The sequence below is a fragment of the Dendrobates tinctorius genome, unplaced genomic scaffold (genome assembly GCF_039654945.1).
Source record: "Dendrobates tinctorius isolate UK_male_01 unplaced genomic scaffold, ASM3965494v1 ptg000133l, whole genome shotgun sequence".
NCBI classification, from domain to species: Eukaryota; Metazoa; Chordata; class Amphibia; order Anura; family Dendrobatidae; genus Dendrobates; species Dendrobates tinctorius.
Genome location: NW_027361801.1, coordinates 49,220,335 through 49,245,873, shown reverse-complemented (window position 1 = coordinate 49,245,873; position 25,539 = coordinate 49,220,335). Strand labels below are relative to the sequence as shown.

Here is a 25,539-nt window from a genome sequence, read left to right as displayed (position 1 = left end):
CAGAGGCTGGAGGCTCTACCAGCAGCCTGGCCAGTACACCAGGAGGCATGGAAGGGGCTGTAGGAGGGCAACAACCCAGCAGCAGGACCGCTACCTCCACATTTTTTCAAGGAGGGACAGGAGGAGCACTACCAGAGCCCTGCAAAACAACCTCCAGCAGGCCACAAATGTGCATGTGTCTGAACAAAGGGTTAGAAATCAACTCCATGAGGATGGTATGAGGGCCCGACGTCCACAGATGGGGGTTGTGCTCACAGCCCAACACCGTGCAGGACACTTGGCATTTGCCACAGAACACCAGGATTAGCAAATTCGCCACTGGTGCCCTGTGCTCTTCACAGATGAAAGCAGGTTCACACTGAGCATATGTGACAGATGTGCCAGTCTGGAGAAGCCATGGAGAGCGATCTGCTGCCTGCAACATCCTTCAGCATGACTGGTTTGGCAGTGGGCCAGTAATGGTGTGGGATGGCATTTCTTTGGAGGGCTGCACAGCCCTCCATATGCTCGCCAGAGGGAGCCTGACTGCCGTAGGTATCGAAATGAGATCCTCAGACGCCTTGTGAGACCATATGCTGGTGCGGTTGGCCCTGGGTTCTTCCTATTGCAGGACAATGCCAGACTTCATGTGGCTGGAGTGTGTCAGCAGTTCCTGCAAGATGAAGGCATTGAAGCTATGGACTGGCCTGCCCATTCGACAGACCTCAATCCGATTGAGCACATCTGGGACATCATGTCTTGCGCCATACACCAACGTCACGTTGCACCACAGACTGTCCAGGAGTTGGCGGATGCTTTAGTCCAGGTCTGGGAGGCGATTCCTCCTCAGGAGACCATCCGCCGCCTCATCAGGAGCATGCCCAGGCGTTGTACAGTAGGGAGGTCATACAGGCACGTGGAGGCCACACACAATACTAAACATCTTTTCCTTGTCATGAGGCATTTCCACTGAAGTTGGATCAGCATGTAATTTGATTTTCCACTTTGATTTTGAGTATCTTTCCAAATCCAGACCTCCATGGTATAGTCATTTTGAATTACATTGATAATTGTTATGTTTTTTTGTTCTGAATACATTCCACTATGTAATTAATACAAATTTTCAACTGGAATATTTCATTCAGAGATATCTAGAATGTGGTATTTTAGTGTTCCCATTATTTTTTTGAGCAGTGTATATGAATTGAATAATACATATATGATAATGCCCAGTATCAGAGAACGAGACAAGGCGGTGACCATGGTCCAAAAACGCCTTGTGCATGGATTACCACTCCATATGCTAATCTTAAAAAGGAGAAAACGGAGTAACGGATACAAAATATATGCAAAAGTATAAATTTTATTAATACTCACATCAAGTGCTGACAAGTATACAAGTTGACTAAAATAGGGGGGATAAGCCCCAATGATACAACAATCAGGACAGACAAGGACAGGGTAAATAAAATGATACCAGTGCTCGAAATCTACATGGCACAACGTTCAGTCAGCCCATGGGCATTGCACATAACAGACATGTGTCTAATGGTAAAAGATAGTCAAATATGGCATACTCAATTAAATGTGTATTGTACATAGTTGTACATGTCTAGAGCGCCAAAAAAAAAAAAAAAAAAAAAAAAAAACCATCCAGAGGGGTCAATGTGCAAGTCCAATGGACACTGAACATAAATGAATCAATGACATGTGGAAGGATTCTTACATAGTAAATAACATATGTATCAGCATATCAAAACTGCGCAATTGTGCCAGAGAGAACCCGGGAGACGACCCGCCCAGCGGTCCAAATGACCGAAGTGTGGAAACAAGTAAAGGCAGGCTGCTTACCGGGGAGCAGAGGAGGTGAAGGCCCATGCAACGACACCCAACGTACGTTTCGCGCCCGCCACAGGCGCTTTATCAAGCGGCGGGCGCGAAACGTACGTCGGGTGTCGTTGCATGGGCCTTCACCTCCTCTGCTCCCCGGTAAGCAGCCTGCCTTTACTTGTTTCCACACTTCGGTCATTTGGACCGCTGGGCGGGTCGTCTCCCGGGTTCTCTCTGGCACAATTGCGCAGTTTTGATATGCTGATACATATGTTATTTACTATGTAAGAATCCTTCCACATGTCATTGATTCATTTATGTTCAGTGTCCATTGGACTTGCACATTGACCCCTCTGGATGGTTTTTTTTTTTTTTTTTTTTGGCGCTCTAGACATGTACAACTATGTACAATACACATTTAATTGAGTATGCCATATTTGACTATCTTTTACCATTAGACACATGTCTGTTATGTGCAATGCCCATGGGCTGACTGAACGTTGTGCCATGTAGATTTCGAGCACTGGTATCATTTTATTTACCCTGTCCTTGTTTGTCCTGATTGTTGTATCATTGGGGCTTATCCCCCCTATTTTAGTCAACTTGTATACTTGTCAGCACTTGATGTGAGTATTAATAAAATTTATACTTTTGCATATATTTTGTATCCGTTACTCCGTTTTCTCCTTTTTAAGAATTGAATAATGCATGTATAATCTTTACTTTTCAGATGTGCCATGCATCTTTGGGGCACGAGAATTGTGTGCTTAGGATCAGCAGTGGAGTGTAGTCATCTGACTATATGAAGCCGGTGGACATACTGTATATACCATCTGTGGTAAATGCAGTTATTCCACATTTGTGATGCGTATCCAAGTACATCTGTAATGCTAAGTAACTACAAACACTCGTCCTCCATGAATGATAGGTGAATGGTTGATCATCAGGGTTTGGCTCCTGTGCTACCTCTGACTTTATCATAGCCACCTGCTGCATCCTATAGTACATTGGTATTGTGGTCAGGTATTGGGAAGCATGGCTGCTTTTCTATATGATGTTTATTATTGATGTCCTTTACCAGTGACTTGATAGACCTACAAATTACCTCTATACCATAAGCTTATTTGGCAAACAAATCCTTCATGGGTTAATCCCACAGACACCAACAGCACCTAACAATTTCTCTATAAATTTCCTACTCTTGAGTAGTTATTATAAACTGTTTTGGCTACTTTGCTAATTCTGCCCACCTTTTCTATAAAATGTCCATCCTGTGTGAACTATTGATAATGCAGCAACCATATAAGTCTATGAGAAGCAAATATAGAGACACATGGAGATATAGGGGCCGGTTCATCAAGAGTGGCATAGCGCACACTCGCGATACACCCGTCTTGCCAGAGTGCAATGGCACCAAATTCATTAAGAAGTGTATATCATTTGATGAATTTGGCCCATCTCCTTTGTTGCTTATGCCTTAGTGCACTGCCCCAGAAATGCTATTCTAGACAGGGAGTGGAGTAACATTTCTGGCATACAGAATACCATAATTTTTTATGAACTTGACAAGCGGGTGTTACCATGCTCCCATCCTGCCCCTGTTCCACTAATTTCAGCCTTGTTGATTCAAAATGGAGTTGCAAAATTTTTGCAGAACTCCCCATGGCTCAAAACTTTTGTGACTTTTCTTACTGAAAAGCTTTGTTGAATCGGTCCCATTATGCCTGGATTTTTTGTTTTACACTTACTAAAGGAATAAAAGAAAAAGAAAGCCATGTTCCCACCACTGAAACGAAGAGCCTTCTGCAGAGCATCACCCCTTCTCAAGGTCGGGTGGAGCACAAATTGCATTGTCTTCCACTTTATTTCCTTTGCCTCAGAACTAAGTGTGCAATAGTGCCTTAAGTTAATAATAAAGGTAATTCAAAGAACAGGTTGGAAAACCCAGATGTCGAAAAGGCAACTAAATAAATAAAATGTGTCTTATTGTATTATATAAGACCATGGACAGTACATATTCTTTGGTGTGTGCTACACGCGAAGCAGCAGCTGTTACCCCGGATTGTAAGTGACATTGGTGAGAACAGCAATGATACCTATCAGAATTCTTCATTTCTGCTAGATATTAAACAGTAAAGAACTAAATTAGATTTTTTTTCCATAAAACTTAAAAAATGGCATGTTCTATGAAGTAATAAGGATCAGAACATGGTAATGATTTCCCCGATGATCCTGACTGTTGGCAGGCAACATTGACTGCAGACCGTGAAATCAATGACACAGCATTATTGTAGGCAACGCATCTCATTATTCTCAGGGTTCCTTTGTTTCTTATTACTTTTTCTCTGTCCCTTACTTATTAATAATGTACTTTCTAGAGATAAAAAGTTGAATTTTGAAGATTTTCCCCAAAATGTGCTGAGCATAGGTTGTCCTTTCTAACCCCAACAATCAGTTGTGATCTATGCGAAACCCGAAATAAACCTTTGATTTTCCTGCCACACCACCACAGTGAAAACTGTAGGCTTATTCTCACTATATTAAATCGTTGAAATTGCAATGTGCTTGTAAAAACTAGCAACTTGGCAATTTACTTTTTTAAAAATCCTCTCCGTTTTGAATACCATAAGGATTTCTAATTGTTATAGGTTACTACTCCCTGATTAGGTCGTGGCAACTTCCGAAGTCTATCAGCGGTGGTTGGTCTCCTAGGCAAGGAGCACTGAGCTTACAAACTCCTTTCTTTAGAACTTGCAATCACTGCTCTAAAGCTGACCGGATTGTTGGATCAAACTGTATTCAGTGCCACTGTTCTCCTCTGATGCTGCAAGGCAAAGCTACCTTTATTAGAAGCATTAGAGAGTGCATTGCTCCACTGCAAAAAGGCAGCTGCAAGACAGTGTAGTCATGCACACCTCCAAAGAAATAATGAGACACCCCCTTTAAGATTTACACAGTTCTTATTCAGTGTTCCATCCATGTTACATGCAGTCAACTTTCAGAACCTTAAAGGGTTGTAGTCTGAAGACATCATGAGGTTGGGGTTAAAACACTGAATTTAGTGATGTGTCACTTATTAGGCTGTGTGCTGTTGTTTACTTACAATGAAGGTTTTATCACCAGTACATTATCATTGCTGTGACTAGCTGGCATGATCCTGGACCAACTCCATCACCACCTGTGATGAGCAGCTCACTGTCAATGCAGAGCCTGGTGTGGGCGGGGCAGCTTTCTCAGCTCTGCTTCATGCTATATCTAAGAACTCTGATTGTGTCACAGCTGCTGCACTCAGTAAAATAAGTGATAAATTGCTGGAATAATGGTCTCTGCTATTACAATGTGCTGCTCTCAGATGAGGTAGCAAAAACCTGGTGACAGATTCACTTTAATACATACATGTTACTAACTAAAACATATTAATGTTTATCCTGCCATAATACACTGCATTCACGCATAATCAAAACATATGTTGCATTATTTTGGTTATAAGGAATCTGTCACCAGGTTGTTGCTATGAAACCTGAGAGCAACACCATGCAGAGTCTGAGACCCTGACCCCAGCAATATGTCACTTGTTAGTCTTCATGCTGTACAATCATTTCTTTCTCTGCTGCAGCTATAGCAGTGCTCAAAATGCTGAGCCCTTTATAACCTCACCAACACTTCTGATTGGCAGCTTTCTGTGTACAGTGTACAGTGATAGAGCTGCCAATCAGTGGTGGGGGCGTGGTTACATGGAACAGTTGACTAGGAGACATCTTAGTCATGTAGTGATAATCTCCTGCTGATAAAATGCTGATTTTTTTATTAAAAATGAAACACACAGTTTAGTAAAGGATACATCACTAGAATTGAGGTCTTAGCCCCTAGATCATGCTGAATTCAGATTATGTAGTGAAAGCCTGCAGATAGATTCCCTATATACTATGGCGAGATGGGCATATTATCAGTGGAATAAGCATGTGTATAGTTTACAACTGTTCTGTAAGTTTCTTCTGTCTAGCATGCATTGGATGACATTGATGTAATTCCTCTGTAGTCTATGTTTCATGCATGTAGCAGAGTTACACAGGAGATTGACATAACTCCTATTGGCCATGGGGCTGCCCAAGGGCATAACCCTTTGCCATGAGATGTAAGCATTGGATTCTGTCATGTAAACCTTACCATCGCCGATATCCACTACTAATAACTAGACCGCTCCAATGCTGAAAAATGATCCAAAGTAAAAGATTGTTGTTTCTTTTACTTTACCGTACTTACTTTAGAATATCTTCTATTTAAAGTTTCTATTTAGTTGAAGTCCTGTGTTGACACATCTTTTTTTTTTTTTTCTTTTTTATAACACTTTTTCTCAAACCCCAAGGTCATTATAAAGGTTGATGAATGAGATGAGGATACAGCATCTCTTTATCAAGGATCTCTGCCTTACTGTAGCCTAAAGGACATATGAATTATAAATCAACCTTCTCCAATCAAGGTCAAAGAAAACAAAGTAGCATTTCATGTTGAGCCTGTTTGTCTCGTGGAAGTGTTTGTGGTGCACAACGTGCACTTCACAGTGGCTTGAGCTAGACAAAAAAATAAAGAAAATGGGATACAATTCTAATTTGAATCATGTCCATAGTTAATAGTAGGAAATTGAGCTGAAATATTTTTTTTCATTACACAAAATGCTCTTGACTGTTTCCTTTTTTAATATGATCCTTGACTCATAATTGTCAAGTTGTGACCTTGAATACTAGAGTGATTGCATGGCTGCTGTGCCTGTTGGGGGACGGCTGTTAATAATTTAATCCACACTTCTTTAACTATGCCACAATCAATATCTCTGATTTGGCGATTTTGGATGTTGCTTAGAAATACTCAGTGGATTTTTGTGTTGCCTGATAAAAATAAATGGATGAGTTCACACATCACGGTCTTGTATTTATTTCCGCAAATTTTGAAAACCAAATACAGCACAGTGTTTCTCTCTCACCCATGACAGCACCACGGAGAGAGGGGATCCGCCCTTCAGGGACAGTAACCTACAGAAAAAGGGCGGTACCTCTCCTCCGCCTTCAGTTGGGTTCCTGTCCCTGATGGGGGGACCCACAGTACGGCGTACCTGTGAGGAGTCCGGGGCCGGCCTGTCCGGGTATCGGCAGCGGGGAGGCCCCTGTCGCGGCAGGTGCGGTGCCTGAAGCCGCCACCGCTGGGGCCGATGCGGGCTGCCGAGTGAGCTGGGGGGAGAGACGCCGGAGTCGCCGCTCCGGAAAGGAGGTCGGGGCTCAGCGGGACCCGGTGGAGCGTGGGCAGCGCCATGATATGGAGAGTACCAAGATGGCCGCTGCCCCGGAAGTAGACCAACGACTTCCGGGTCCCGGAACCGGGCGCATGCGCAGGAGCGCGCTTCCTGACCAGCGCGTGCAGGGGGAGCGGTGACGTCACGCGGCGCCAAGTTTAAAAAAGGTGAGGTGCAGAAACTCCTGGCTGGAAGCGATCCTAACAATGGAGGATAGCGACCAGCAACAGGAGCAGAGGCAGCAGCTGAAACAGCAGCAGCAGCACCACCAACACCACCACCGACAAAAGGAACGAAACACAGAGTGCCGTTCCAGCAGTCACTCCACGCGGCGTAGCACGTCAGCAGCGAGGAGCAGAACGCCACCAGGAGATCAGCCTATACAGGATCTGACTCCGTCTCCCGAACCGGTACCTGCAGCCGCGCGCCTTTTTTTGGGGTAAGTGATCTTCGTGAATGTCACCCTTGTAATGCAATCCCTCTCCCTTATTAGGGAAAGAAGAAGGCTAAAAAGAAGAACAGGGAATGTCCCACTTGCGCTAAACCCCTACCGGTATCATGGGAGAAAAAACTATGTGAGTCCTGTACAAAAGAAATTGTTTGTCAGGAGACTCCGGATTTCGCATCTGACCTAAGGGCCGCAATTAAATCAGAGGTCCAGAGTGCCCTCGAATCCCTTAAACATAAGGATAAAACAAGGAAAAAAGACACGGTAGAAACCTCCCAGTCAGACTTTTCCACATCGGGAGAAATCTCGACTAAATCCTCAGAATCCGGCTCCTCATCCTCAGACGAGGAAACAGGAGGACGCCATTGTTTTCCCCTAGAAGAGGTAGACAAACTGGTGAAAGCTGTAAGGTCTACCATGGGGGTATTGAGCCCGAGGCCGGATAAGACAGTCCAGGGCATAATGTTTGGGGGGCTAGGCCAGAAAAAACGGAGAGTATTTCCGCTAAATGAAATCGTCAAGGGTCTAATCAAAAGGGAATGGGACAAGCCAGACAGGAAAAATACTACACTCCCTTAAAAGGAAATATCCCTTTGAGGAGGAGGCATCCACGTCTTGGGACAGAGCCCCGAAACTCGATGTGGCAGTCGCTAAAGCCTCAAAGAAATTCGCCCTTCCCTTTGAGGACATGGGCACCCTCAGGGACCCCCTAGATAAGAAGGCAGATACCTTTCTAAAGGGTGCTTGGGAGTCTGCAGGCGGTAACCTCAGGCCAGCGATAGAGGCGACATGTACCTCAAGAGCCCTAATGGTATGGGTGGACCAACTTGAGAAACAGCTGAGGGAAGGGACACCAAGAGATAAAATTCTAGATTCTATCCCAGCAATAAGGGGAGCGGCTGCATTCCTAGCAGACACATCGGCCGATTCAGTCAGACTGTCGTCCAAAACAGCAGCACTTTCAAACGCGGCCCGAAGGACACTATGGCTTAAAAGTTGGCAAGGGGACCTTCAGACCAAAATGAAATTATGCTCCATCCCCTGTGAAGGAAAATTCCTTTTTGGGGAAACGTTAGATGACATCCTCCAGAAAGCAGGGGACAAGAAAAAAGGATTCCCAAATTTAGGGCCAGCGGCATTTAGGAGACCCTTTCGGAATAGGAGGTTTTTTCAGAGAAGACCACCAAGGGAACAAAAGTGGGATGATAAAAGAAGAGATAGAGGCTTCTTCTTTAATAACTCTCCCCGGGACAAAAAGCCCTCCAAGTGACAGTACGCCAAGGGTGGGAGGAAGGTTATCCTTTTTCCTTCCAGCCTGGAGGAGAATTTCAACAAACCCCTGGATAATAAACCTAATCCAGGAGGGCCTAAGGATAAACTTTTTCTCTCTCCCGCCTCAAAAATATGTAACAACGCCGCTGAGATCCAGCATGCGAGAACAGGAAGCGCTAGAAAGGGAGGTTCTAGGCCTAGTAAAAAAAGGAGTCCTCCAGGAGGTCCCCCTGCAGGATATGGGCAGAGGGTTCTACTCCCCTCTTTTTCTAGTGACCAAACCAGATGGCACCTTTCGTACAATTATAAATCTGAGAAAGCTAAACAAATACGTCAAGAACCAGAGCTTCAAAATGGAGTCGATCAAATCTACCACCAAAGTCCTGTTCCCAAACTGCTACATGACTGTGTTGGACCTCAGCGACGCTTATTATCACGTCCCTATCCACAAAGACTCCAGGAAGTATCTGAGGTTAGCCGTCTCAATAAAAGGCAAGGTCAAAGAATTTCAGTACAGAGCCCTGCCGTTCGGAATATCGATAGCCCCGCGAGTATTCACCAAAATAGTAGCGGAAATGATGGCTCATGTAAGGGAACAAGATATAATAATAATCCCGTATCTAGACGATTTCCTAATAGCGGGCAGCTCGGCTCAAAAATGCAGGGAACAGAGAGACAGGGTGATGAACACTCTACAAGACCTGGGCTGGCTTCTAAATCTAAAAAAAATCAAGATTGGAGCCCAGCAGGGTACAAGAATTCTTGGGCCTAACACTAGACTCAAGCATTCAGGGGTGTCGCCTCCCAAGCCACAAAAAGGAGAAGATCGCTCAAATTACAGCAAGAGCAATCCAAAATCCCTCCATGACACTAAGGAAGGCCATGTCACTGTTGGGTTCACTATCTGCCTGCCTACCAGCAGTTCAATGGGCTCAGTTACACACGACAAATCTCCAGTGGGACGTATTGGCCAACCAGGCAGTAGTAGGGGGACACCTAGAGGGTCGCATTACCCTAAATTCAAGCACTATTCATTCCCTAGCTTGGTGGGGAAACCAGGAGAACCTGTCCAAAGGGATCCCCTGGGCACCAAAGATAACACACGTAGTGACAACAGATGCCAGTCCCACAGGATGGGGAGCGCACATGAACAACGAGGTGACTCAGAGCGAATGGGGAAATCAAGAATTAAGAGCCTCCTCAAATCAAAAGGAGCTTCTAGCAGTAGGCTATGCCCTAACACACTTCCTACCCCTACTCCAGAACCACCATGTCCGTATCCTTTCAGACAATCGGGTCACACTGGCCTATATAAACCACCAGGGGGGAACCAGGTCCCGAACCCTAATGGACACATCCACCAAAATCCTCAAACTAGCGGAGGCAAACCTATTATCTCTGACAGCCCTACACATCCGCGGTACAGAGAATCAAAGGGCAGACTTTCTGAGCCGCACCCAATTGCGACAGGGGGAATGTGTACTAAAGCAGTCCATTTTTCGGCAGATTGTAAAAATGTGGGGGACCCCAGACGTGGATCTGTTCGCCGACTTCAAAAACAAAAAAGTAGACGCCTTCTGCTCCCTAGATCCCAGGGGGAATCCTCTAACTCTGGACGCATTTATGCTCCCATGGACACAGAATCTAACATATGCCTTTCCCCCAATCATGCTCATTCCAGCAGTCCTAAAGAAAGTCAGGCAGGACAGGGCAAGAATGATACTGATAGCCCCCTTCTGGCCCAAAAGAACCTGGTTTTCCTGGCTAAGAATGCTCTCAGTAACCGACCCATGGGTCCTACCGGATCTCCCGGACCTGCTATCGCAGGGCCCAGTGCTACATCCTCAGGCACCGAACCTCCATTTAACAGCATGGAATTTGAGAGGGCACTGATGAGGGACAGGGGTTTTTCAGAAAACCTGATAACTACACTACAAAAGAGTAGGAAACCGGTTACAATGAGAGCTTATGGTAGAATATGGAAAAAATTTCTATCCACCTCTAGGGCAAAGGTTCAGGACGGGGTTCAGATTGATAAGATCCTAGAATTCCTACAAGTGGGCCTAGAACAGGGTCTGGCGGTCAACACATTAAAAGTACAAATAGCGGCATTAGGCGCCTTCTATAACCATGATGTGGCAGGTGACCCCTGGGTAGCACGGTTTATTAAAGCCGCAACCAGATCGAGGCCAATAGCCAGTCAAAGATTACCATCATGGGACCTGAATCTTGTACTTTCAACACTGACAGGCCCTCCATTTGAACCAATTCACTCGGCACCCCTAAAAATCCTATCTCTTAAAACGGTGCTTCTGGTGGCACTAACATCAGCCCGAAGAGTGAGCGATATTCAAGCCTTGTCAGCGGGGCCTCCTTTCACAAAAATTCTAGAGGATAGAGTTATCTTAAAACCTGACCCAGCCTATTTGCCCAAAGTGTCATCACATTTTCACAGGTCCCAGGAGGTAGTCCTTCCTTCCTTCTGCCCAAATCCAAAAAATAAGGGGGAAGAAAAGTTCCACACTTTAGATGTTAAAAGGTGCCTAACACAGTACTTAGAGGCCACCAAAAAGTGTAGGAAGGAAGGCTCTCTCTTTGTATGTTTCCAGGGTCCTCGGAAGGGGCTCAAAGCATCCAAGAGTACCCTGGCAAGGTGGATAAGGGATGCGATTGCCCTGGCATATTCATCCGGCGGGAATACCATCCCAGAAGGGCTGAGAGCTCATTCCACAAGGGCAATGGCGACCTCATGGGCTGAAAGTACTGAGGTAAAAATAGAACAAATCTGTAAGGCGGCCACCTGGTCATCACCTTCGACCTTTTTTAGGCACTATAGATTAGATCTAGCCTCTACATCTGACCTGACCTTCGGGAGAAGGGTCCTTCAGGCGGTGGTCCCTCCCTAAGCTACCAATCTCTGAAATTCTCTCCGTGGTGCTGTCATGGGTGAGAGAGAATAGCTTAGTTACTCACCGATAACGGTGTTTCTCGGAACCCATGACAGCACCCGCTTATTCCCCTCCCCTTCACGAGTATGGTGAGCATGTTTTATTGTTAGTAGAGTGTTTCCGTTCAGGCACGGTGCTTTGATAAGTAAGCAGTATTATAATATTGTGTATGTATTTCTGTTGTATAACTAACCTGGAGACCCTCTGATGCTCTGTAACCAACTGAAGGCGGAGGAGAGGTACCGCCCTTTTTCTGTAGGTTCCTGTCCCTGAAGGGCGGATCCCCTCTCTCCATGGTGCTGTCATGGGTTCCGAGAAACACCGTTATCGGTGAGTAACTAAGCTATTCTGCAACTGTGTGAAAAAAAAGCACAGACCCGCAACGTGTGTTATATTAAGGCTTCTTTTACACTTGCCTTGTTTTTGCGGGCCATTTTTGAGGCCCCAATAGATTTTTATGGGGCCGCAAAAATGGGCCAAAAAAAATTTGTCGGAGAGCTGTACGCCGTATGGCCGTGAGGGTCGTATTTACAATCGTGAAAAAATATTGAGCCTTCTCAATATTTTTCACAGCTTACAGATACGGCCCCCATTGAGAAACAATGGGGCTGCAAAAACAATGGAAGCTTGCCCAGTGTGTTGATTTTGCGGTACACCGTGAAGACCATATTTGCAAAACGTCGTATTATTTTTTTCGCTACTTTTCAAAACCTATTACAAACCAGAAAAACGGTGATCTGAGAAGATTTTTGTGGCCCGTTCTTGCGGAAGACTGAAAAATACGGCAAAATGGCCTGCAAAAATGGGCCACAAAAAACACGGCAAGTGTAAAGGTACTGTCACACTTAGCGATGCACCAGCGATCCCGACCAGCGATATGACGCAGTGAGGATCGCTGGTACATCGCTAAGTGGTCGCTAGTGAGCTGCCACACAGGCAGATCTCACCAGCGACATCGCTGGGGATGGAGGTCGCTATTTACCTGTCAAACTAGGCGATCCTGATGTCCTCCCGCCCGTGTCCATGCATCGCTCGTCTCTACAGGAAGCGCCGCAGGAAGCTGATGACCAGAAACGGTCCAGGACGTTCTCGCGCGATCAGCGATAACCAGTGGGGGAGCGGGTCGTAGGTAAGTATCACACACAGCGATATCGCTAGCAATATCGCTATAACGTCACAAGTTATAGCGATATCGCATAGTGTGACAGGCCCTTAAAAGAAGACTAACAACCTAAGACCTAAAGAAGGACCTAAGAAGCCTCCACATTGTCTAGTGATAATGCCGTCATTGTTTAAGAATAACTGAGGGTCATGCATTTTACTTCCAAAAGCAATAATTTAATGGCAAATTTGACATTATAATTGAGACACCAATAAGAAGCACATCACATCAGATACTTAGTGTTATCATATGCATGAAGAGTAAATGCAGGTGTTTTAATGTCAGGTGACTTGTATGATGAAGAAAATTACAGACAATAAGATATATTGGTGTATGTACCTCACCAAATCAGTAAAATGATAACTTTTTAGAAAAAAATTGTCAAACAATAAAAAGAAGGTCCTAAGAACCAATCTGTTAATTTGCGATAACTTTTAGAAAAAGTATAATGAATTCCAAATGTAAACCATGAATGACCAATTTGTTCATGAATTTTTCTTCCTCTATCACCCATAGTATGTTCTGCTTATGCTTTTTTGAAAAAAAAAATTGTATCACAACAAAAGTCCACTGCATTTCTGCCTCAGAATCTGTGTGCACGTCCCCGTGTGACCCTAGCTTTATTTGAATTGATTTTTGTAAAGCTTTTAAAGACTTAAATTATAGAACATTTCTACAAATAACATGAACTTTGGATGTTCTCCTTTCCTTTAGTAGCCTGCATTTTTGACAACTAGTGGTCTACTTTGGGGTAAACGTGTCCCCTTTCCTCTTTTCCTGGAGGAAATTTTCACAAACCATCTAAGATATGTGGTGTGATGAGCCAGTAATTTCCTAATGGATTAAGCACTGTCTGCCCAGTGCTCTTGATTAATTCATTTCTTTAAATTTGCTGAATATAAACCATGCACCTCCTCGGGTTGTAAAGTGAGTTCAGACCGTGAATTGTCTTTTATACTTACTGACAGTCAACTTGTTTAGCAATTTTTTCACGTTGTTGGGGTTTAATTGCCAACCGAGTTGCCACATGATATTAACAGTCAAGGACACCTCTGTTTTTGAAGTCCTGATTGTTCCATTATTTTATCTTTTCTAATTTCGTTCACATAAATGCACTCCTCCAAAAGAAGAAAAAAAAAAGAAATTTTCAACTTTACTTAAATATAGGGTTGAGTTTTAGCTTTTCGGAGGATTTTTTTATGTATATTTGAATGTCACATGGCAGGAACCGAGTAAGAATATTTTCACAGTTTGAAGTCTGCATTTCCTGAGCCTTTTATGGATGTTCTTCTTATAGATATACCCTCTGTTCATCAGAAATAGACAGTGTGACATCTTTTTTGATGTTCAACTAGATAATTGGATGCTTGTTAGATTCCAAATTTAGTTTTTGTGACCTAAAGTTTGGGATTCGTTTTGTTCAAGATGAAGTTATACAACATAGTAGTAACTTTTAGTGAGAAAGAAGTGTAATGAGTAGCTAAAAATTTGGGATTTGATCGTTTTCATAACGATAGGCAAAGATCATTGATACAGTAACTCGTAAATGGCTATGTTGCCATATTATATAACGCCAATTTTATATGGAAACACACATTTGGTATTTCTTATGGATTTATACAAAATTCAAGGGACAAACTTGCGGCACACAGTATGTCAATGAGTATGTGTTTCAAAACCATAGAAGTTGAGTGCTACAATGAAAAAAAAAAGATTCTTATTTTTAGTTGCAGTGTACAAGATATGAAGAAGTAATTATATATCAACGTTTGTATCTTTTTTTTACCTGACATTTTTTTCTACTTCCCTTACAGCGGATGGCTGCATTGACTGGTCTGTGGATCTGAACACTTATATGTCACTGGCCGGAGAAGCCGTGCGAGTAAAATGTGCGCTGTTCTACAGTTATATCAGGACTAACTACACCATGGCTCAGAGTGCAGGACTTCGGCTCATGTGGTACAAAACCAAAGGGGATTTAGAAGAACCAATTTTATTTTCTGTGGCCAGGATGAGTAAGGATGATGACTCTTTATGGATTCATTCTGCAGAGGTACAAGACAGTGGATTCTACACATGCGTTTTAAGGTAAATTGGTACATATTGAAATATGTAATCCGCACTTGCAGGGTCTAAAGTGAAAAAATATTTGCATCCGAGTACCTTCATGGAGATTGCGCATGGGTATTTCCATTACTATCATAGTAAACACCATTATGGGTAATGGTAAGCGAATCTTCAATGATTTTGAATTTTCCATTTTTTTCTCAATTGTGCCAGGAAATGTGATTTGTAACAGTCTGTTATGAATCAGAAGTACTCCAAAGACTCTAATTGTTCTGCAAAGATGTGTATGATGCTTTCTGGTAGGACTGATCCTTTTTAACTTAATAGTTCCCCCCTTTCCTTAAAATGCTAGCTAAATGCTAAAAAAGAAATAGCATCAACAGGCTGCAATTTTGATGTGGCATGAAGGTAACTCAAATTTGCTAATATAAAAGGGCTGAAAAAAATTAGTGTTGTTTGTGACCTACACACTTTTTCAGTAATATTGCTGGCTCGCTTCTGCATGAATGCAAAAATATATATATCATTGAATTGCAGCATCACAATACTCACTCTACTCATGCAAGTAACAGCAGCTGCCTGCTATATGTCCCTCCGTAGCCCTGCCTCACATACACGAAATGCTATCCTATCCCTCTCTATTTTAGTTAGAACTGTAATATCTTTTCTCTGTACAGTTTCTGCAGAATTTTATTGCTTTTTGGTCTTTACTTCCAATCTCTGTGAAATGGCTGCTTCATTTCCAGTTTCTGCTTTTATACAAGCTATGGTAATCCCTCTTGATTGGCTGCTAAACTATGTAACATGTTGGCTGCAAAGCATTAAAGGGTATCTGTCACCCTTTTTATGCCCTATCAGCCAGAGGCGTATCTAGGCTTCCTGGCACCCGGGGCAAGAATTTGGTTCGGCGCCCCCCCACTCCAAATCCCCCACACATTAATCCCATCCCCACTCATTAACCCCCATCCCCACTCCAAATCCCCCACACATTAAATAACCCCCATCCCCACTCCCAAATCCCCCCCACACATTATGTACCCCCCACTCCAAATCCCCCACATATTAACCCCATCCCTACTCATTAACCCCCAAACAATAACCCCCATCCCACTCATTAATTCCATCCCCACTCATTAACCCTCGTCCATACTCCCAAATCCCCCAACACATTATGTACCCCCCACTCCAAATCCCCCACACATTAACCCCCATCCCCACTCATTAACCCCCCAGACATTAATTCCATCCCCACTCATTAACCCTCCACAAATTAATTCCATCCCCACTCAATAACCCCCATCCCCTCATTAACCCCCCCACACATTAACCCCCCACACATTAACCCCCATCCCCACTCATTAACCCCCACACATTAACCCCATCCCCACTCTTTACCCCCCACACATTAACCCCATCCCCACTCTTTACCCCCCACACATTAACCCCCATCCCCACTCATTAACCCCCCACACATTAACCCCCATCCCCACTCATTAACCCCCATCCCCACATTAACCCCCATCCCCACTCATTAACCCCCAGACATTAACCCCATCCCCACTCATTAACCCCCCCACACATTAACCCCCATCCCCACTCATTAACCCCCCACACATTAACCCCCATCCCGACACATTAACCCCCATCCCCACATTAACCCCCATCCCCACTCATTAACCCCCCCACACATTAACCCCATCCCCACTCATTAACCCCCCACACATTAACCCCCATCCACACACATTAACCCCCCACACATTAACCCCCCACACATTAACCCCCATCCCCACTCATTAACCCCCCCACACATTAACCCCATCCCCACTCATTAACCCCCCCACTAATTAACCCCCATCCCCACTCATTAACCCCCACACACATTAATCCCCATCCCCACATTAACCTCATCTCCACTCATTAACCCCCCACACATTAACCCCCCATCCCCACTCATTAACCCCCACACACATTAACCCCCATCCCCACTCATTAACCCCCCACACATTAACCCCCATCCCCACTCATTAACCCCCCCACACATTAACCCCATCCCCACTCATTAACCCCCCCACACATTAACCCCCATCCCCACTCATTAACCCCCACACATTAACCCCATCCCCACTCATTAACCCCCACACACATTAATCCCCATCCCCACATTAACCTCATCTCCACTCATTAACCCCCCACACATTAACCCCCCATCTCCACTCATTAACCCCCCACACATTAACCCCCCATCCCCACTCATTAACCCCCACACACATTAACCCACATCCCCACACATTAACCCCCCACACATTAACCCCCATCCCCACTCATTAACCCCCCACACATTAACCCCATCCCCACTCATTAACCCCCCCACACATTAACCCCCATTCCCACTCTTTACCCCCACACAGTAACCCCCATCTCCACTCATTAACCCCCCACATTAACCCCATCCACACTCTTTACACCCCATCTCAACTCATTAACCCCCCCACTCATTAACCCCCATCCCTACACATTAACCCCCATCCATTACCCCCATCCCCACTCATTAACGCCACTACACATTAACCCCATCGCCACACATTAACACCCCCCATCTTCAGTGGTTTCTTCAGCTCCACATTGGAGCACACTTACAACCAGCCCTGAGCGTTCACTCTGGGCGCCGTGGAGTGACATCAGCAGCGTGATCACATGACATGTCACGCTGCTGACGTCGCTCTGGCCCGGCGGACAGAGCTGCAATTGTACTGGCGTCTATACAGACGTCAGTACAATTGATCCCTGGGAGCCGGCACACGCACCTTCTCTGCGCCAGCTGTCAGCTTAACAGCTGACACAGAGAACCGCCGACTCTCGGGCCAGGGAGGACACTGCGGACCGCTGCCCCGGTTGCCCCCCCCTAGATACACCCCTGCTATTAGCTGCCGGCACCGACATCAGGGGCTTATCTACATCATTCTGTAATTCTGTAGATAAGCCCCCGATGTAACCTGAAAGATAAGAAAAACACGTTAGATTATACTTACCGGAGGGGCGGTCCGGTCCGATGGGTGTCGTGGTCCAATCCGGCTTCTCCCATCTTCATATGATGCCGTCCTCTTCTTCCTTTCCTGTAGTAGCTCCGGCGCATGCGCACTGCTCTGCCCTGTTGAGGGCAGAGCAGAGTCCTGCAGTGCACAGGCGCCTGTGCACTGCAGTTTTCTTCTCTGCCCTCAACTGGGCAGAGCAGTGCGCCGGAGCCACGACAGGAAGGAAAGAAGAGGACGTCATCGCTAGAACACAGGAGGCGCCAGACCGGACCGCGACACCCATCAGACCGGACCGCCCCCCTCCGGTGAGTATAATCTAACGTATTTTTCTTTTCTTTCAGGTTACATCGGGGGCTTATCAACAGCATTATAGAATGCTGTAAATAAGCCCCTAATGTCGATGCCGGCAGCTGATAGGGCGACAGATTCCCTTTAAGGGGAAACTTCCTACAATGCTAATATTTGTTTATGTTTTATAAGTATTGTGTGTTTTAATTACATATCTTATTTGTAGAGTAGCTAAACTACGTTCAGAGTAGGCTGCTTTGGTTGGCAAATATCTTCACAGAAAGGGTTAAAATAAGGGTTACGGATTGCCTTTTTGAATATAGGTGAGTACCGTACTCTACCTCAATAAGTTCCATAGACTTTAAACACAATGGCATTGCACATGTTAGTGTGTGACATTTGAGCATATGCACCCAGGGCCGCCATCAGGGCATGACAGCCCTTACAAGTGTATGGGGCCCGGACGATTAGGGGGACCCACAGGCCACCCGAGGCCTGACATTTTGTTCAGGCTTCTCTGCACTTTGTAAACTGTACCAGCGCCTGCCTGCCGGGCCCTCCCCCTTCCCCCCTGCTGCATCATGGTCCAGCCAAGCCAGCGCCACCATCATGTGATGTCACACGCTGGTCTTCCTCATTCTGGAGCAGAGGGAGCAGCGTGTGTGCGGTGTGCGTGCCACGTGGGCCATGGCTGGGAGCGGTGGACGGGTGGCAGACACTGGATACCAGGAGAGAAGAGGCGGCGTGCGCAGGCAGCAGACCAGACGTGGAAGTGGCAGGTGAGCGAGCAGGTGAATAGTCTCAGGGCAGGGGGGGCCCAGCATAGAGCCAGCCGCACCCACCAAAGCCCCAGGGGGGCCCAGGGCAGAGCCAGCTGCACCCACCAAAACTCCAGGGGGGTCCAGGGCAGAGCCAGCTGCACCCACCACAGCCCCAGTGCAGGCAGGGGCCAGGGGGGGCCCAGCGCAGAGTCAGCTGCACCCACCACAGCCCCAGGGCAGGCAGGAGCCAGGGGGACCCAGGGCAGAGCCAGCTGCACCCACCACAGCCCCAGGGCAAGCAGGAGCCAGGGCGGCCCAGGGCAGAGCCAGCTGCACCCACCACAGCCCCAGGGCAGGCAGGAGCCAGGGGGGCCCAGGGCAGAGCCAGATGCACCCACCACAGCTCCGGGGCAGGCAGGGGCCAGGGGGGCCCAGAGCAGAGCCAGCTGCACCCACCACAGCCCCAGGGCAGGCAGGGGCCAGGGGGCCCAGAGCAGAGCCAGCTGCATCCACCAGAACTCCAGGGGGGTCCAGGGCAGAGCCAGCTGCACCCACCACAGCCCCAGTGCAGGCAGGGGCCGGGGGGGCCCAGCGCAGAGTCAGCTGCACCCACCACAGCCCCAGGGCAGGCAGGAGTCAGGGGGACCCAGGGCAGAGCCAGCTGCACCCACCACAGCCCCAGGGCAAGCAGGAGCCAGGGCGGCCCAGGGCAGAGCCAGCTGCACCCACCACAGCCCCAGGGCAGGCAGGAGCCAGGGGGGCCCAGGGCAGAGCCAGCTGCACCCACCACAGCCCAAGGGCAGGCAGGGGCCAGGGGGGCCCAGAGCAGAGCCAGCCGCACCCACCAAAGCCCCAGGGGGGCCCAGGGCAGAGCCAGCTGCACCCACCAAAACTCCAGGGGGGCCCAGCGCAGAGTCAGCTGCACCCACCACAGCCCCAGGGCAGGCAGGAGCCAGGGGGACCCAGGGCAGAGCCAGCTGCACCCACCACAGCCCCAGGGCAGGCAGGAGCCAGGGGGGCCCAGGGCAGAGCCAGCTGCACCCACCACAGCCCCAGGGCAAGCAGGAGCCAGGGCAGCCCAGGGCAGAGCCAGCTGCACCCACCACAGCCCCAGGGCAGGCAGGAGCCAGGGGGGCCCAGGGCAGAGTCAGCTGCACCCACCACAGCCCCAGGGCAAGCAGGAGCCAGGGCAGCCCAGGGCAGAGCCATCTGCACCCACCACAGCCCCAGGGCAGGCAGAAGCCAGGGGGGCCCAGGGCAGAGCCAGCTGCACCCACCACAGCTCCGGGGCAGGCAGGGGCCAGGGGGGCCCAGAGCAGAGCCAGCTGCACCCACCACAGCCCCAGGGCAGGCAGGGGCCAGGGGGGCCCAGAGCAGAGCCAGCTGCACCCACCAAAACTCCAGGGGGGTCCAGGGCAGAGCCAGCTGCACCCACCACAGCCCCAGTGCAGGCAGGGGCCAGGGGGGGCCCAGCGCAGAGTCAGCTGCACCCACCACAGCCCCAGGGCAGGCAGGAGTCAGGGGGACCCAGGGCAGAGCCAGCTGCACCCACCACAGCCCCAGGGCAAGCAGGAGCCAGGGCGGCCCAGGGCAGAGCCAGCTGCACCCACCACAGCCCCAGGGCAGGCAGGGGCCAGGGGGGTCCAGAGCAGAGCCAGCTGCACCCACCACAGCCCAAGGGCAGGCAGGGGCCAGGGGGGCCCAGAGCAGAGCCAGCTGCACCCACCAAAGCCCAAGGGCAGGCAGGGGCCAGAGGGGCCAAGTGCAGAGCCAGCTGCACCCACCACAGCCCCAGGGCAGGCAGGGGTCAGAGGGGCCTAGCGCAGAGCCAGCTGCACTGCAGCAGCATGTGAAACATGGGGGGCTGAATGTGAGACAGATGGGGGCTGAATGTGAGACACGGAGGGGGCTGAATGTGAGACACGGGGGGCTGAATGTGAGACTCAGGAGGGGCAGAATGGATACAGGGGCAGAATGTTACAGTGAGACACAGGAGGGGCAGAATGTGACAGTGAGATATGGGAGGGAGCAGAACGGATATAGGGGCAGAATATGAGACACGGGGCAGACTGTGACACGGGGGGGCTGAATGTGAGACTCAGGAGGGGCAGAATGGATACAGGGGCAGAATGTTACAGTGAGACACAGGAGGGGCAGAATGTGACAGTGAGATATGGGAGGGAGCAGAATGGATATAGGGGCAAAATATGAGACATGGGGCAGACTGTGACAGTGAGACACAGGAGGGGCAGAATGGATATGGGGCAGAATGTGACTGAGACACGGGGCAGAATGTGAGACACAGGAGAGGGCAGGATGCGAGATACAGGGGGCAGGATGGGAGACACATGGGGCAGGATGGATATGATGTAGACAGATGGGGCAGGATCGGGAGATCATATGGGGGCAGAATGGATACTCATGAGGGCAGGATGAGAGGAAATATGGCTGGAGTCAGGAATGAGACACACGGGGGCTAGGATGGGGGATATTATCATAGGGGCTAATTAAGGGATATTATTACTACAGTGATGTATTTTATCTTTGTGAGGATATGGTTTTAAATGGGGTGGAGGTCCTGTTACTGTGCAGAGCGACACTATGTCGCCTTGTTTTCCTCATCTGGTGTAGTGTAGAAGTTGGGAAAAAAATAAGTAATGTGTTCTGCAAGTGGAGCTCTAGGTAACTGTTATTTCCTGCAGAAACGAGCCCTGGCTGGAAGACGTGATGGCGTTCTGTGCTGGATGAAAGATGACAAGCAAAGATAAAGGACTTCACCTAGACATGTTACTGGTGAGTCAGTGTGTTACCTGTACACTGACACTATACGCTATATACAGAGTGCCTTTGTACAATGTCACCAGTGATCACTGTATTACCTATACACTGGAACTATATGCAGAGGTCCTGTGCATAATGTCACCGGTGATCACTGTATTACCTATACACAGACACTGCGTACTAAGTACAGATCTCCTGTGTATAATGGCACTTATGGTAATAGTATTATGTTTTTTTTTATTAATGATCAGTATTGTAGTATTCTGTCACTGTGGTGGTAATATGTGGTCTGGGCATGGTGCGGTGGTATTTGTTCCTTGTATGTGGCATTATAGGTCACTATGTGGTGGTAATATGTGGTCTGGTCATGGTGAGGTGGTATTTGTCACTTTGGATGTGATATTATTGGTCATTTTAAAAATTGAAAAATAAAAAGTATACCTAAATTGTATTGGATATTTTAACAAATGTTTAATAGGTTAGAGTAGAGTAGGGCCCGGCCAAAAGTCTACCTTGTCGTGGCAGATTTAGAAAATCTTTTGGCCAAAACAAGAGCTACTGGCTGTGTGTGATCTTTAGATGGGAACTGTTAATGTGTGACTGGTGAGAAGTGCAGTTTTTCCAAGAGAGAGTGGTGGGACTGTGGACAGTTCGAGGGGTGGAGGGCGGGGCTGGGGTGGAGCCTGGGCAGAGTCTAAAAGGGCCCTGAAAATTTTGCCAGTATGGGGCCCCTAAATTCTTAGTGGCAGCCCTGTGTGCACCTTTTAAAACAGTGTCAGGAATAGGTAACTTTTTTAAACATTTTGTCCACTACTTCTACTTTTCTAGAAACAGTGCCACTTATATCTATAGACTATGCCTTGTATTGCATACACACTAAATAGCTGTGGGCTGAACAATGCTATGTAGCTATATAGATCAGCTATCATGTGCCTGGAAAGGTGCAGGCGTTGATTGTGGGGGGAGTCCGACATAGGTATACTATTATGCCCAGTGTCGGAAAGGTGTTAAGAGCACTATACACAATAAAGGATTTTCTCTCTTTTATATACAATAGTATTACCCCTTCATCTCTCTGCAAGTAATCTGCATTTACACTTAAATATAATCATGAACCAGTGTTCTTATCAACTCTTATTAATAAGCTTTCAGTGTAAACAGACTGCCGATCATCTGATGAATGAGCAAAGCGCTTGTAAAACTGGTGATGTGCAGTTTAAAAGATCGTTTTTAGAGGGGAATAATAATAATAATAATTTTTATTTCTATAATTCCAGAATTTTCAGCAGCAATTTTCAATTTAGAGGGGACGTGTACAGACAACAAAAACATTACAGAATAACACAGAAATCAATGGATACCAAAAGGAGTGAGGTCCTTATGTAAAAAGGGCAACCAAGGGGGGGGGGTAGTTGTGGCCGAGTTACTTAAAGGCACAGTCCACGAGCAGAGTCCACTGAACAAATGGTCAGCAAGCACCCGTGGCCTCTTGTACATAAATAGACAGGACTGACACAGCTCCTTCCCACGGGTTACCTTTTCTCCCTCCGGCCACAGTCTTCCGGGCAAGCAAAGTCCAAAATTATGGCTGTGGTCCAACAGGGAATAACTTTTAATTAAAGGATGATGAAAAGAAAAGAGTACAACACTGGCTTTCTGCTCACTCCCTGACACTGCCCACGGCCATACCCACAACAGCCTTAGTAGCCAAAGTTGAGCAGTAGTCCACTCGCTGGGATCTGGATACTTATAGTCCCTTCAGCGAGGGGCCCTTCCGAGGTCCTGGGGCCCATGTTGCGGTCCTTAAGTCATTGTGTCCTTGAGCCCAGGGCAACAGATCTTCTCTCTAGGAGTCTGGCAATGCCCTGGCTGCTACTGTTTATCTGCCCAGGCTAACTCGCCAGGTCTGCTGACAGGAAGCAGGAGCTCCCTGTGCTCTCGAGGCTGCAAGTCCAGCCCACAACATGAACTAGTTCCTTTTCCTAACTCGAACACATAGGATAATCAATATACAGCACATACATTACATTAATGAAACAATACAGGCATATGACGGTACATTGCGGGTCCACACATTGCAAACACAGCATAATACCACAAAAGCACATTACAGAAATAACAAGGCATAACATAAGAAGTGTCTCATAGGTCCTGGGTGGGGGAGGGGCAAATGAAGGTTCCTGCCACCTCTTTACACCTACTTGCAAGCATACAATCTATGAGGAAATATGGGAGACACGAAAGGTGAATGGTACAAAATGCTTGTGTTGTATGGTCCAGCCATCAATAAAAAACATAGGGGGATTCAGATGGTGCTGAATAAACCAGTCACCAGCCAGTACCAATCGAAGTACAGACGCAGAGGACTATTAAGTGAGTGGAGGATATGAGAACAGATGCTACAAGGATTATGATTTTGAAGAAAGTTTTGAATAGGCAAAACCAGGATAATTAGATAAGTGTGGTGATAGGCCAGTCTAAAAAACTTCTCAAAGACTTCTCAGTCTTAAAACTGAGGATATTGGGAATTTATTGAATTGTCCTGTATAGTGCATTCCAAAGAGTGGGAGGTTCAGATTATTGAGGATGCTAGTCTTCTGTCATTAGCAGGACGATGGGCATGGGTAGGGTAGTAGACTGAAATGAGGAAGGAGATGTGGTGTGCTTTGTATTTGAAAGTGATAAGTTTGTATTAAACTCTGCAGCAGATGGGCAATCGGTGCAATGACTGACACAGGGTAGTGGCATCAGTGTAGCTGTTGGAAAGGAATATGATCCTGGCTGCTAAAAATATTCAGAATTGAGAGTCTTCAGTGGTTGATACCTTTTAATGGCTAACTGAAAAGATGGTAACACATTGCAAGCTTTCGAGACTACTCAGGTCTCTTCATCAGGCATAGACTAATACAAAATCTGAAGAGTCACATATTTATGCACAATATCGATCCTGGCTGCAGCATTCATGTCATGTTGGAGAGGAGAGAGTTTAGTAAGAGGGAGACCGATCAGTAGAGAGTTGTAATACTCCAGATGAGAATGAATAAGAGTGACAGTAAGAGTTTATGCAGAGTGAAAGGTAAAAAAAGGTCAAATTATAGAGATGTTTTTGAGGTGTAGGTGATATGAGCAAGGGACCGGATGTAGGAGGGTGAATGAAAAGTCTGAATCAAGAATGGCCCCAAGACAGCTGGCATGTTGTTGGGGAATAGTGGTAGAACCACACACAGAAATTGCCATATCGGGCATTAATAGGTTAGTGGAGGGAGGAAAGACAAGGAGTTCAGTTTTTGACAGATTCAGTTTTAAATAGAGTGAGGACATAATGTTAGAGAAAGTAGAAATATAATCACTGGTGTTTTGTAGTAATGCAGGAGTGATGTTAGGAGACCATGCATATAATTGGATGTCATGAGCATACAGATGGTATTGAAAACCAAATCTATTGATGGTTTGTCCAATAGTAGCAGTATATAAGGAGAAGAGGAGAGGGCCTAGGACTCATCCTTGAGGAACCCCGACAGTAAGGGGAAGAGAAGCCAGCAAATGATACAGTGAAGGAGTGGTCAGAGAGGTAGGTGGATTACCAGGAGGGAACAGTTTCTTTGCAACCGATTGAGCAGAGCATAGTGAGGACAAGCTGGTGATCCACAGTGTCAAATGCTGCTGATAGATCCAGGGGAATAA

The 25,539-nt window shown here is 47.0% G+C and overlaps 1 protein-coding gene across 3 annotated transcripts in view; it reads left to right on the top strand.

The window, feature by feature from the left end:
• IL1RAPL2 (interleukin 1 receptor accessory protein like 2) overlaps positions 1–25,539 on the top strand; it is a 1,414,847-nt gene that overhangs the window by 587,738 nt on the left and 801,570 nt on the right. For all 3 annotated transcript variants that reach the window (XM_073543629.1, XM_073543630.1, XM_073543631.1), the window contains one exon: positions 14,741–15,014. In XM_073543629.1, the coding sequence (XP_073399730.1) occupies positions 14,741–15,014 (274 nt within the window). The remainder of the gene's footprint in view (positions 1–14,740; positions 15,015–25,539) is intronic.